General features: G+C 45.1%; 1 protein-coding gene across 1 annotated transcript in view; it reads right to left on the bottom strand.

The window, feature by feature from the left end:
• The window catches only part of LOC146074088 (serine/threonine-protein kinase 32A-like), a 496,785-nt gene that overhangs the window by 210,675 nt on the left and 272,901 nt on the right, over positions 1–13,209 (bottom strand). Inside the window, exon 5 of the mRNA XM_083181822.1 lies at positions 2,939–3,112. Coding sequence (XP_083037948.1) covers positions 2,939–3,112 — 174 coding nt within the window. The remainder of the gene's footprint in view (positions 1–2,938; positions 3,113–13,209) is intronic.

The following is a 13,209-nucleotide window of genomic DNA, read 5'->3' as shown; positions in this document are numbered from 1 at the left end:
ATGGCCTGTGGTTTGAACATTTACCTGCTTCTACAGATGCGGCACCATGGGAGCTTCTTCTCTTGGATGCTTGATCACTTCGGGACGGACAATCTGTGAAAGGAAAGATCGGCAGACTTTATGTACCGAGCAATGGAGATGCTTTTGTGCAAAATCATGACATAAATTACAATAAAGGACAAATTTAGCTTTGGTTTAGGGCTATATTATTTACTATTCATATTTTTACATTGATGTTTTGCACCTGTAGTCAGGCAAAAAAATTAAAACACTGCTTGACACATTACAACTGTGGGCAAATCTGTGGTATGTAGGCGTGACTGGTAAACCACCAGTACACCAATGTTTTTGGCCCATATACATATGAAGCTGGTAGAATTTTTTTTACAGTGTGGAACAAAAGATGTGCAGTTGTGGAACTACAAGGCCCAGCATTCTGATCATTTTTAAAGTAGGTGTAAACTATTGCCATTGACAGACCTTGCTGGGCTATGTAGTTCCACAGCACCACATTAATTAGTATAACAATACAAAATAACATTGCCGTTTAAATACATTGGCATGTATGTTTCATATTGCATGTGGTGACACTTACCAGCTCTGGGTGGGCTTGCCGGCCTATCGGTATCCACAATGTGCATCCCAGGCAGGACCTCAGGGGGGATAATTCTTTTGAGCTTCACCTCATATGATGTGTAGGTTATTGTGGTGGGGCTTCCTCCGCCAGTCTTGGTGGCTTCCTCCATCTCCATGGCCATTTTCTTTTTCAGCTGCCGCTTGATGTCGTTAAACCGCTTTTTAACATTTTTGCTTAGCCTCTTGCAATGACTGACAGCGTTGACCGCCTAGGTGATGTCCTTCCACATACCACGTTTACGATGTGAGGTGGTCTTGTGCTGGTTTTTCCCCATTAAGCGGTCATACAGGGGTATGATGGCCCGGACAAGCGCCACATTCTCCTCATAGCTGAATCGGACCTTTCTTCCACTTTTGGTGCGGCCAGCTTCACCCTCCTCCTCATCCTCTATATCTTCCACATGCATGTCAAAATCCTCCTCCATGCCAGTCTCTTCCTCCTCCTCCTCCTCCTCCTCACCTCCATCTTCCTCCATCTCGGACATGTGGCCCTCCTGCAGCTGCTGTGGGGTATGGGCTAAGTCCTGGCTATAGGATAGGGATGCCAGCGGATCCTCCACCTCCTCCTGCTGGGCCTGGTCCGCCAGGGCCTGGTCTGGGGCTGCCCTTGCAGTGGCCATGGTGGCTGCCACACTGCTGCCACTCCCTGTAATGGAGGTCGACCTCACCAGTCCTCTGCTGCCTCTCCCACTGGCTCCTCTTGCCTGGCTGCTGCTACTGCTCCCTCTGCCACTGGCCCCTCTTCCTCTGGTCACACTGCCACTGCTCCCTCTGCTACTGGCCCCTCTGCGACTCCTCACTCTGCCACCAACACCTCTTCCTCTTCTCACACTGCCACTGCTCCTCTCCATGCTCCTTACTTCCTATCAAAGAGTGAAATGGCGCCAATGCCCCTTTATATAGGGGGTGTGATGCAGAATGGAGGGGACCTAGGTGGCCCAAAAGGTTAGGGGGTTATTTGTCATGTGGAGACAGTCTTGTAAATCGCACTCCTGTTGGTCTAAAATGCACACACCGGCGGAAGAAATCACACTTTTTAGTGACAATTTTGCATCAATTCGCCGCAAATCGCACTACATCGCACTTTTTATCCTCTAATGCGCATCCCATTAAATATGCGAATTATGACTAAAAAATGCGATTTCAGAAAGTGCGAAGAGCGGCGATGTGGAGTGCGAAAAATATGTGCGCTTTACTCTCAGCCCCTAGAATGTCACCCAATGTGTCAGCAGTCACCAGGTTGCTTGTTCTGTTTCCAATCCCCTCTGTCTAACATGCCCTTCCCCAAAAAACATTTCTTTCTAAAACATAAGGTGTGTACACACGGTACTTTTTGCCTTCCGATTTTGAAGATATAGTCAACATCGGATCGGAATCGGATGCAGATCGCAAGGGTTTTAAGGGATCCGATTCCGATGCGCGTTCATGTATCGCAAGGCAGAAAGTCTTGTCTGCCTTGGCTATATAGTGCAGGTCTGCACTATATAGTCAGAATGTATGCAAATCGGATGTGCTTTAAGATACTATCCACGATCCGATCTGACCGTGTGTACACACCATTATTCATTCAAAATGAACAAATAAACAAAAATCAAACCATGTGCTGAATGTAATAGTAAGGTCACCAACTTTTTAAAAATAATAAGGAGGACACAAATAAATTGAAGAAAAATAATATCATAAATAAAAGAAACAAGGAGAATCCCTAAATAGACTAGCAGGGTGGGCAGTGGCGGAACTAGTGACTCGTAGGCCCAGTTGCAAGCATATGCTTTGGGCCCCCAGCAACCCATTCCACACCCAACATTTTAATCCACGGCGCGAGAAACGTCAACGTGCCCCGTAGAAATGTGGGGGTGGGGGGGTGTTTGGCCTGGCGCAAGGGGGCGTGGCCTCCTATATAAAGGAGCCCATACATGGAGTGATTCTGATTTGCGAGCACATACTTTTTTATATAGATCGCATCTAGTCCAACACACGCTGCTTTAGCACATTGCATATGTTTTGAGTTAGATGGGATGCAATCTAGTTCAAAGCGCATGGACCTAAATCGCTCCGTGTATGGTCACCTTTAATCCCCATTTGGTAAATTGATCCAAATAACAAAATGAAAAAGTATGTTGCTTTTTTCGTTTGATTGCATTCCCACCGGGAGCTTGTGGCAACTCTGCCATATTACTATGTATGCAAATGACATGCTGTAGGCATAACCTATTCTGAAACAGAGGATACATTTCACGTTTCAGAAAAATGAACATATATTATAGACAGAACATACAGAGATACAATCGCAGGGACTCACCGGTGGATGATGTTCCTGCTTTGCAAGTAGTCCAGCGCCATAGCCAGCTCGCAGATGAAGATCTTTACAGATGCTTCAGTGAAACGTACATTTTGTTGAAGGTGATATCTTAGGTCGCCACCAAGGAGGAGATCCACTACCATAAACATGTCCTCTTCATCTTGAAATGAATACCTACAATAAAATAATAGAAACTGATCAAAGTCAATTTCAAAATAATAAAAAAAATTATAGAGTAACGTAATGCCAGCACTTAACATGGAGTGAATTAAACATCCCCATCTGTGTATCACACTGGGATGAATGTGACTCGGGGATCCAATAAGGGCATAGGGCTGGCTAGGTTGACTGAGTTAAGGTAGCAGGAAGAGGAAGAGACTTCCTCTTCTTCCTGCAGAATTCCCCACCCTCCCTTACCTTTTGTTCTATCGAGGGTGATGGGTTTAATCGCGTTAGCTGATAGGCGGGAAAGAACGGCAGATTTAATCTATTAGCTCACACTACGTGTTGATGTTGACGTTTTAATGGCTTGTTTGCGGTGCACTCACCTCTCATTGGCTTAGGCCTTTTGCTGGATCACCCGTTTGGGGACAGCGACCCCACCCGGATGGGTGGGTAGTCAATGCTGTTGGGTGGAGTTGGATACCGCTTGTTTTTGAGTTAGGCCTGTTACGTTTAGATTTGCGGTGGAGTTCAGTGGCAAACGCAGGATTTTCAGAAGGGGGTTTCCAGAGGGGCGGAGCAAAGCACGGAGATGGACACTTAGGTGACCCAGTATATGCCGGGTCAGTTAGAGTATTATAGATGGACCAAATGTATATATATATATACACATACACACACACACACATATATATATATATATATATATATATATATATATATATATATATAAACAGGGGCGTCAACAGCAGTGTAGACCCCTGGGCATAGCAATGTATTGGGGCCCCCTACCGATCCTCCAGCGGTAGGGGTGGGGGAAGCTTTGATGTACCGCGGGTGGTAGAGGGTATTATATCAACCGCTCAGCATGTAGGGCTTGGATCAGTGATTTCCACTAATTACACCTTTACTGCACAGATGGGGGGTGATGGGGTGGGAGAAGGGGGCATTGTGATGAATGAAGGGGCCCTGATACATAACTGCCAGGGTGGTAGAGGATGTTTAATATGCAGAGGAGGGGTGTATAATGGAGTGGGCTTATTATTCATAATTTTCTGGTGGTAGGACAGCTTGCTTGACTGCAGATATCTCCAGTTCCTGGAAATAGATTTCTTAGATTTTAATGGAATTAAAAACTAGAGAATCCCACCTACCAAATAATATTGGGGACTAGGTGATCAGAGTTCAGGAGGCAAAACAATCTGCCAAGGAGTATAAAAAAACTACATACCAGGTGTGTGGAGCTGGAGCAGTAACCAGCTGCTGGAAGGCTGATATCTCTGGTTCTGGGCTCAGTAGAGACAAGCTCCTAGTGTCCATCAAAGAGGGAGAGCCCCAGCTTTTGGAATATATCCTCAGCAAAACTCTAAGTTAGACAAAACCTGAAATATCTGACTGGGAAAGCAATTAACAGGCTTGGATGGGGACCACTGCTTTGAAGTCAGATATCTCCGGTTTCCAAGGGCCGATTTTTAAAATTCTTATACCCATGGAAAGAGGAGACCCTCAGCTTCCAGCCTAGGGCCCTTGGACTCCTGGGGGGGTTTCTGGGTACTCAGAAACCCCCCCTGCGTGCGCTACTGGAGTTACAGTAGTAGCCGTTCTTTCTTGGCCACCATTAATTAATTAATCTAATTTAAATAATCAATTTAGCTTAAAATATCGCTACAAATAAATCAGTTAACAATTTCTGCCAAACCTATGCCTCCGAGTCTTTATTTCAGGTTTAGTTATGTAAGTTAAGAATGTATAAGTATGACATGCTAAAGGTACACTTAAGATGTTGGGATATTTATGAAAAGTTACATTTTATTTCTGTGGAAGAATGGTCCAATTATACTTGCAAATATTTAACATTGTTCATTCTCATCTTAATACCCAGAAAGCTCTCCCAATGGATGAAATTTTATAGAATGAGAGATCCAGAAAGTGAGAGATTTGCTAAGAAATCTCCAGGTTTTTTAAAGCGGCAATCATTTACACTGCAAAATTAAACTGGTTTTACAGTGTACTTGATTGCCGCTTTAAAAAAACTGGAGATTTCTTACCAAATCTCTCACTTTCTGAATCTCTCATCCTATTAAATGTCCCCCAATGTATCTATATACATTAACAGTTGTAAGACTAATCTCCTTCATGTACTGTCAAACCATAGCAAGGCATTTTGAAACTGAAAATGCATAACATTGCATGAGGACTGTCAATTTATAGTTGATTCAGGACATAATTGTAGTTCACAGCAGTGCTGCGTGTGATTTGCAATGCTGCGACCCCCCCCCCCCCCCCCCCCCCCCGAAAACTGAATTCACCCCACAGCTGTGAATGGATGTTTTGCATAAACATCCATTCGCAGTCTAGGAGGTGGGGACCACATAATTTGATGATCGCAGACCATCGAATGATGTGGAAAGTGCACGCAAAATACTGTATTTGCCTCTACCACCTCTGATGGGACGCTATTCCACTTATCTACTACTCTTTCTGTGAAGTAATTCTTCCTCAAATTTCTCCTGAATCTTCCTCCCTCTAGTTTCAGTGCATGTCCTCGTGTTCTGCTGCTCCTCTTCCTGTGAAGAATGTCTCCCACCTGTACCTTGATATATTTGAAAGTTTCTTTCATGTCTCCCCTTTCCCTTTCTCTGCACTAAAGTATACATATTAAGATATTTTAGTCTTTCCTGGTACGTTTTGTGATGTAGGCCATGCACCATTTTAGTTGCCCTTCTTTGTACAGTCTCTAATGTATTTATATCCTTCTGAAGATTTGGCCTCCAGAACCTAACACAATACTCGAGAAGAGGTCATACCAATGACCTATACAGTGGCATTATTACTTCTTTCTTCCTACTGCTGATACCTCTCCCTATGCAACCAAGCATCTGACTTGCCTTCTTCATTGCTTTGTTACATTGCCTACCTGCCTTTAAGTCCCCTGAAATAGTGACACCTAGATCCCTCTCTTCCTCTGTAGTTTCCATTATAGTGCCATTTATACTGTATTTAGTCTCTGGATTTTTGCAACCCAAGTGCATGATTTTGCATTTTTTGGCATTAAACTGTAGTTGCCATGCTCTTGACCATCCTCTAATCTACCTAGATCATCAATCATTTGTTTTACCCCTCCTGATGTGTCTACCCTATTGCATACCTTTGTGTCATCTGCAAAAAGGCACATTTTACCCTCAATTCCATTTGCAATATCACCAATAAAGATATTAAAAAGCTCTGGTCCAAGTACTCCACTTGTAACCTTTCCCTCCTTTGGCTGTACTCCGTTTACTACAACTCTCTGTTTTCTGTCCTGCAACCATGCTCTTATCCATTCAACTTTCTTAGAATCCAATCCCAAGCTTTTAAGTTTATTTAACAGTCTGCGATGTGGGACAGTGTCAAAAGCCTTACTAAAGTCTAGATAAGCTACATCTACAGCCACACCTTGATCTATTACTTTAGTCACCAATGGGAACACCAAGAGTTTTCATGGAAACACCCACCAGTCTATCCACCGCTGCTCCCCGCCCGCACTGTTGGGTGCGAATGGGATGGTGAACTTTCAGTTCACTGTGCCAGTTTGCACCCAGCGCATAAGCATATGCGCTGAAATGTGCATGTGCATTAGGCTCACAGCCCTGAGTACAGGCAGGGGAGCGTGGAAACCAGAAGCAGGCCCTCAGTATGTGACCCTTCAATATCTGTGTGCGAGTCAGAATCTATATATGAAGAGCAATATGACACAGCAGCCGCAACCCTTTTTCCATGTAAAGTTCCATTGCGCTTCATGATCAGACTCAACTTAACTTAGGGCAGGATGTATTAACATACCACTCCTCCGCCACGATGCTAGCGCATGTACTAACATATGCAGCTAGCATCGCGGTGCAGTGACGGAGGCACCCTGAGATACCTGTGTGTGGTCTCCATCACCCAGGGGCGGGCTGGGCCGGGGGTCAATGTGCCATGTGCCCCCCGGGCCGCTGAATCATTTTGTGTGCGGGCCGCCATTGTTATGAGGCTGCTGCTGCAGCCAGGGAGGCTGACCAGTTTCCGATGGTCTCCATAAACATGGCCGCCGGCCTCCTGCACTGAGGACATGTCTAGTGCAGGAGGCCACGACAGATACTCTTTGTGTTCCACTTCCACCTACTTCCTGCCTGTGCTGCAGCCTGCCTCACTACACACTGACTGTCTGGCATCAAGGTAACTAAGGGAGTGGGACTGTACAGGCTGAGTAGCCTGTAAAGTTTAGTTATCATACAGGGGGAGCAGCCTGTGGGGGTCTAGTTATTATACAGGGGGGAGCAGCCTGTGGGGGTCCAGTTATTATTCTTAGGGGATGCAGCCTGTGGGGGTCCAGTTATTATTCTAAGGGGAGCAGCCTGTGGGGGTCCAGTTAATATTATAAGGGGGAGCAGCCTGTGGGGGTCCCATTATTATTATTATACAGGGGGAGCAGTCTGTGGGGGTCCCATTATTATTATTATACAGGGGGAGCAGCCTGTGGGGGTCCCATTATTATTATACAGGGGGAGCAGCCTGTGGGATCATGTTATTATACAGGGGGAGAAGCCTGTGGGGTCCTGTTATTATTATAAGACAGGGGGAGCAGGCAGTTGTGTCCTATTATACAGGGGAACAGCCTGTAGTGTACTTTTATTATACAGGAGTAGCAGCCTGTGGGGGTCCCATTATTATACAGGAGGAGCAGCCTATGGGGGTACTTTTATTATACAGGGGAGCAGCCTGTGTGGTCCTATTATAATTATAAGAAGGGGAGTAGCCTGTGGTGTCCTGATATTATACAGGGGGAGCAGCCTTTTGTGTCCTGTTATTATAAAGGGGAAACAGCCTGTGGTGTATTTTTATTATACAGGAGGAGAAGCCTGTGGGGGGCCCTGTTATTATTATACAGGGGGAGCAGCCTGTGGGGTCCTGTTATTATACAGGGGGAGAAGCCTATGGGGTCCTGTTATTATTATAAGACAGGGGGAGCAGGCAATTGTGTCCTATTATACAGAGGAACAGCCTGTAGTGTACTTTTATTATACAGGAGTAGCAGCCTGTGGGGGTCCCATTATACAGGAGGAGCAGCCTATGGGGGTACTATTATTATACAGGGGAGCAGCCTGTGTGGTCCTATTATAATTATAGGACGGGGAGTAGCCTGTGGTGTCCTGATATTATACAGGGGGAGCAGCCTGTGTTGTCCTGTTATTATTATTATAAGACGGGGAGTAGCCTGTGGTGTCCTGATATTATACAGGGGAGCAGCCTGTGGTGTCCTATTATTGTTTTTTTTATTAATACATATTTTTAAACCTAAATTTAATGATTCTCTGTTACTTATGGGCCAGTGCTCTGGACTTGCCCCCCAGGCTAAAAGTTGCCAGCCAGCCCCTGCCGTCACCTCCTTGGCTCTGCATCGGTCCCCAGCGTCTCCTCCTCCCCCTGCAGCCAGAAGGACATCCCCGGCTGTGACATGCTGCTGGGGGAGGAGGAGCAGCACGGAGGATGGGGAGGGGGGTAGGAGACGGCGGACAATGGGTGGCAATAGAAGCCAATAGGCTTCTATAGGGTATTGCCACCCAAAGGTGGCAAATACCCTGCCCTTCGGTGACGCAGTGGCCGGGGATTAATACATTTGAAAATGTGGTAAAACGGGGGTTTTACGGCATTTTCGTCTTAATACATCCCGTCCTTAATCAGCAAAGTCTCCAGGTGCGTCCTAGTCACATTGCGAGGTAAAAATGAGTGACAGACACCTGGCACCTTCAGGAATCCCACATCACATGGCATATTTTGTATATCCTGGACTTCACCTTCATTTTTGATTAAAAGGTGATGGATATCATATATTAAGAGGGAAGTCCAGGAACAGCGCATTCTGTCCCTCCTGGAGAGGGTCATGTTCTGAGGTATGCATTTGGACCCTATGGTTCAGCCATCAAAATACTTATATCCTAGGGATTACTTGACCCTGATATGTGTTCCATCTCCATCATTGTTCAAAACCCCTTCTCCCTTCCTAGGCATGTTATGCTCCCCTCTGATAATGTTACACTTCCTGTCTGGCTTTCTAACCCCATTATGTCCATTGTTCATTTATGCCACTGTCATAAATATCTGAAAATCCTAGCTTTAACCCAGCATTTTTTTAATGCTGTTTAATTTTGCCAGTCCCAGTCTGACACCCCATCAAACAGAAAAGCAAAATTACCTGGTTAAAAATTCCTACCCTTTCTTCTGTGTGAAAGGGTGAACCGAAAATCCCTGGTCCTCGACCCTGGTAAATTCCAGTTTCAGAAACCCGACATTTACGACCTGGGTTGACCCTTTCACACAGAAGAAATACCCATGTTATACAGCCAATTACCAGGTAGGAATTTCTAACCCAGTAATTTGCTTTTCTGTGTGATGGGGTGTTACTGTTGAATATTTTTTATAAAACATAGCTTTCGCTCTGGCAATTATTAGACTTGCCAGCCAATCAGCTCCTTACTGTCATGTTACAGTCTGGGTTTGAAAAATGAAAGGTAGGAGCTGATTGTTTTGCACTCTCCACTTTAACACTTTTTGAAGCTTGATACAACAGGCCCCATGTAACTTCATGTGATCATATGGTGCTTTTTTGTATGATCTTAATACATTTTTTTTTAAGATTTTCTTCAGAGTCAATTTTTCTAGTTAGAATCTCTGGGTTTTTTTGCAGTATCAACTCATGTAACAGTGAAAATTGTTTTTTAACCCCTTCCTGACATTTGACGTACATTTACGTCATGGTCGGGAAGCACTTCCCGACACATGGCGTAAATGTACGTCATGGATTTAAACTGTCACCGCGTCTATAGACGCGGTGACAGTTTCAACATGTCTGCTGTCCCTGACAGCAGACATGTCCGTGCATGCCCAGGGGGGGCTGCGATGCCGCCCCCCCGTCGGCGATCGCTGTGATTGGCTGTTCAGTGTGAACAGCCATTCACAGCGTTTTCCTGTGTCACCGGCGAATAACGTTCGCCGGTGACACGGGATCAGAGGTGATTGGTGCTGTAAAGTACAGCACCAATCACCGCGGGGTGTAAGGGTGACACTGGTGTCACCCCACCTCACCCCGCCCGCCCCCAAAGGCCGTGATTGGTCCGTCGGACCGACGGACCAATCACAGCCAAGGAGGGGGATTTAAACTAACGGTGACTGCACTGCAGACGCCATTCCGGTCTGGAATAGCGTGCAGTGCGGTCACCGTACCCCCCTGCCGCCATACTGACCAGAACCTTGCTCCATACTTACCTGATCGCTGCTTCATCACTGCTTCCTGGATCCTGTTGCTACTTGTGCCTTCCTGTGCTGCTGCAGTGTAATAGCTAGATAGAGAGATAGATAGAGAGATAGAGAGAGATAGAGAGAGATAGAGATAGAGAGAGATAGAGAGAGATAGAGAGAGAGATAGTGTCAGAGAGTGCTATATTTTGTGCTGCTGCAGTGTGATATAGTTATAGATAGAGAGAGAGAGATAGAGAGAGAGAGATAGATAGAGAGGCCTAGTGACAGAGTGCTATATTTTGTGCTGCTGCAGTGTGATAGTTATAGAGAGATAGAGAGAGATAGAGAGAGAGAGATAGAGAGAGATAGTGACAGATTGTGCTATATATTTTTTATATAACTGACTGCTGCCCCCTCCTTTTGTGCTGATCAGTATAAATTAACTGATCAGCAACTTTTTGGGGGCGCAGGTTTTTTTTTATATATAGATATACCTGTCAGTGCTGCTGCTGCAGTGTCATAGAGTGATAGATAGTGAGAGATAGAGAGATAGAGAGAGATAGTGACAGAGAGTGATAGAGAGTGCTAAATTTTGTGTCTGCTGCCCCCGCCTTTTGTGCTGATCACTATATCTGAGGTGATCAGCAACTTTTTTGGGGGTACAGAGGTTTTTTTTTTTTATATATATACCTGTCAGTTGCACCAAAGGTTGTGCACCTGCTGCACCTCACTGGTAATCAGTGTCGCATCACTGATCACCTTTTTTTTTGTGTGTGTGCTGTGGGGTCTTTTTTTAATTTTTTTTTTTACACACACTGTGATTTTGTGGGTGTCCTGTGGCCGCTGTGCGCTGATCAGTGACGTACATCACTGATCATCTTTTTCGGCACAGGGTTGATCTATTTTTTTTTTTTTTTTGATCAAATTCCTGTTGCCTTTGAGCGCTGTTCAGTGACAGACGTTACTGACCAACATCTGTGCTCAATTTTTGGCGCAGGACCTTTTTTTTTTTTTTTTTAACCCCTTAAATTTTTTATTTTTAACCCCTTCATTTTTTTTTTTTTTATTGGTATAAAGTATTTTTTTTTTTTTCTGCACTACATACACACTACACACTACATACCCCCCGGATTGAAATAAAGTTTGTACCCCCCCCTACACTATACACGTGTTGAAACATTTCACTACCAGTAACACAAAAATAAAAATGGCATCCCAAATGTCCTCCCAAATGTCCTCCCAGTCATCCAGGAGAATGTATTCAGTGGAGGAGGCATATGCCATGCTTGCTTCTGACTCTGACACAGCCAGTGATGCAAGCGGGGAATTTGAAGGATTTGCCTTAAGCTCCTCTTCCTCCTCTGGTGATGAGGGACCCCCTCAAAGACGCCCCCGTAGAGCAGCTGAGACCCCCCCCCCAATAATTGATCTCGTATGGACCCCACCACCAGACAATTTTGAGCCCCAGGTACCTGAGTTTTTGGCCATGCCAGGAATCCAATTTGATTCCACAGGTCTCAGAGAAATTGACTTTTTCAAATTATTTTTCTCTGATGATTTTATAAATTTAATGGTGGACCAAACTAATTTATATGCCCAGCAGTTTATTGCTCAAAACCCCACGTCATCATTTGCTAGGTGGACCCCTGTAGATGCAGTAGAGATGATGACGTTTTGGGGTCTGGTGTTTCATATGGGCATAGTAAAAAAGCCAGAAATTAGGCAATATTGGAGTACAGATGTTCTGTACAGTACTCCATTTTACCGTATGGCCATGACCCGGACTCGATTTGAGACAATTCTTAAATTTATACATTTGTACCGTTAATGCACAGTGCCCACCCAGAGATGATCCCACCTTTGACCGGCTATTCAAAGTCAGGCCGGTCATTGATCATTTCAGTGCCAAATTTGAAGAGGTGTACATCCCTGAAAAATTTATTTGTATCGACGAGTCCCTTATACATTTTAAAGGAAGGGTTAAATTCCGCCAGTACCTTCCCAGTAAGAGGGCAAGGTATGGCATAAAAATGTATAAACTGTGTGAAAGCACCTCAGGGTACACCCACAGGTTTAGGGTTTATGAAGGAAAGGATTCAAGAATTGAACCGCCAGAATGCCCCCCCTCCCTCGTAGGTGTTAGTGGGAAAATTGTCTGGGATTTAGTGCACCCCTTCCTGGATAAAGGTTATCACCTCTATGTGGATAACTTTTACACCAGCATCCCCCTGTTTAAGGCCCTTGGTTCAAGAGGTACAGCAGCTTGCGGTACTGTGCGCAAGAACCAAAGAGGCCTCCCAAAAACGCACATTGCCCAAGTAATGAGAAGGGGTGAAAGCAGGGGAATATGCAACGAAAATATGTTGTTGGTCAAATATAAGGACAAGAGGGATGTCCTTATACTGACAACAATTCACGGAGACAGTACCACCTCCATCCCTGTACGAGGTACCAGTACCCACACCTCCAAACCTAATTGTATCCTGGATTACAATAGGTACATGGGCGGAGTGGATCTTTCAGATCAGGTACTGAAGCCGTACAGTGCCCTGCGGAAAACAAAAATCTGGTACAAGAAGGTGGCCGTGTATATCATCCAGATGGCACTGTATAACGCTTACGTGCTATTCCGTTCTACCGGCCAGAGGGGGACATTTATGCACTTTCAAGAGGAAGTCATAAAGGGCCTAATATTTGGGAACCAGCAGGCAGAGGGCCCCAGTACTTCTAGTACTGGTCCCCGTATTGTACCAGGGCAGCATTTTCCTGATGAAATCCCCTCCACTGGAAAAAAGGGCCGGACACAAAAAAGGTGCAAAGTTTGCTATAAAAAGGGAATAAGAAAGCAAACT

Source organism: Crinia signifera, chromosome 4, assembly GCF_055691185.1.
Source record: "Crinia signifera chromosome 4, ASM5569118v1, whole genome shotgun sequence".
Taxonomy (NCBI): Eukaryota; Metazoa; Chordata; class Amphibia; order Anura; family Myobatrachidae; genus Crinia; species Crinia signifera.
Note: the sequence above shows the minus strand (reverse complement) of the source record. Positions and strands in the feature narration are given on the sequence as shown.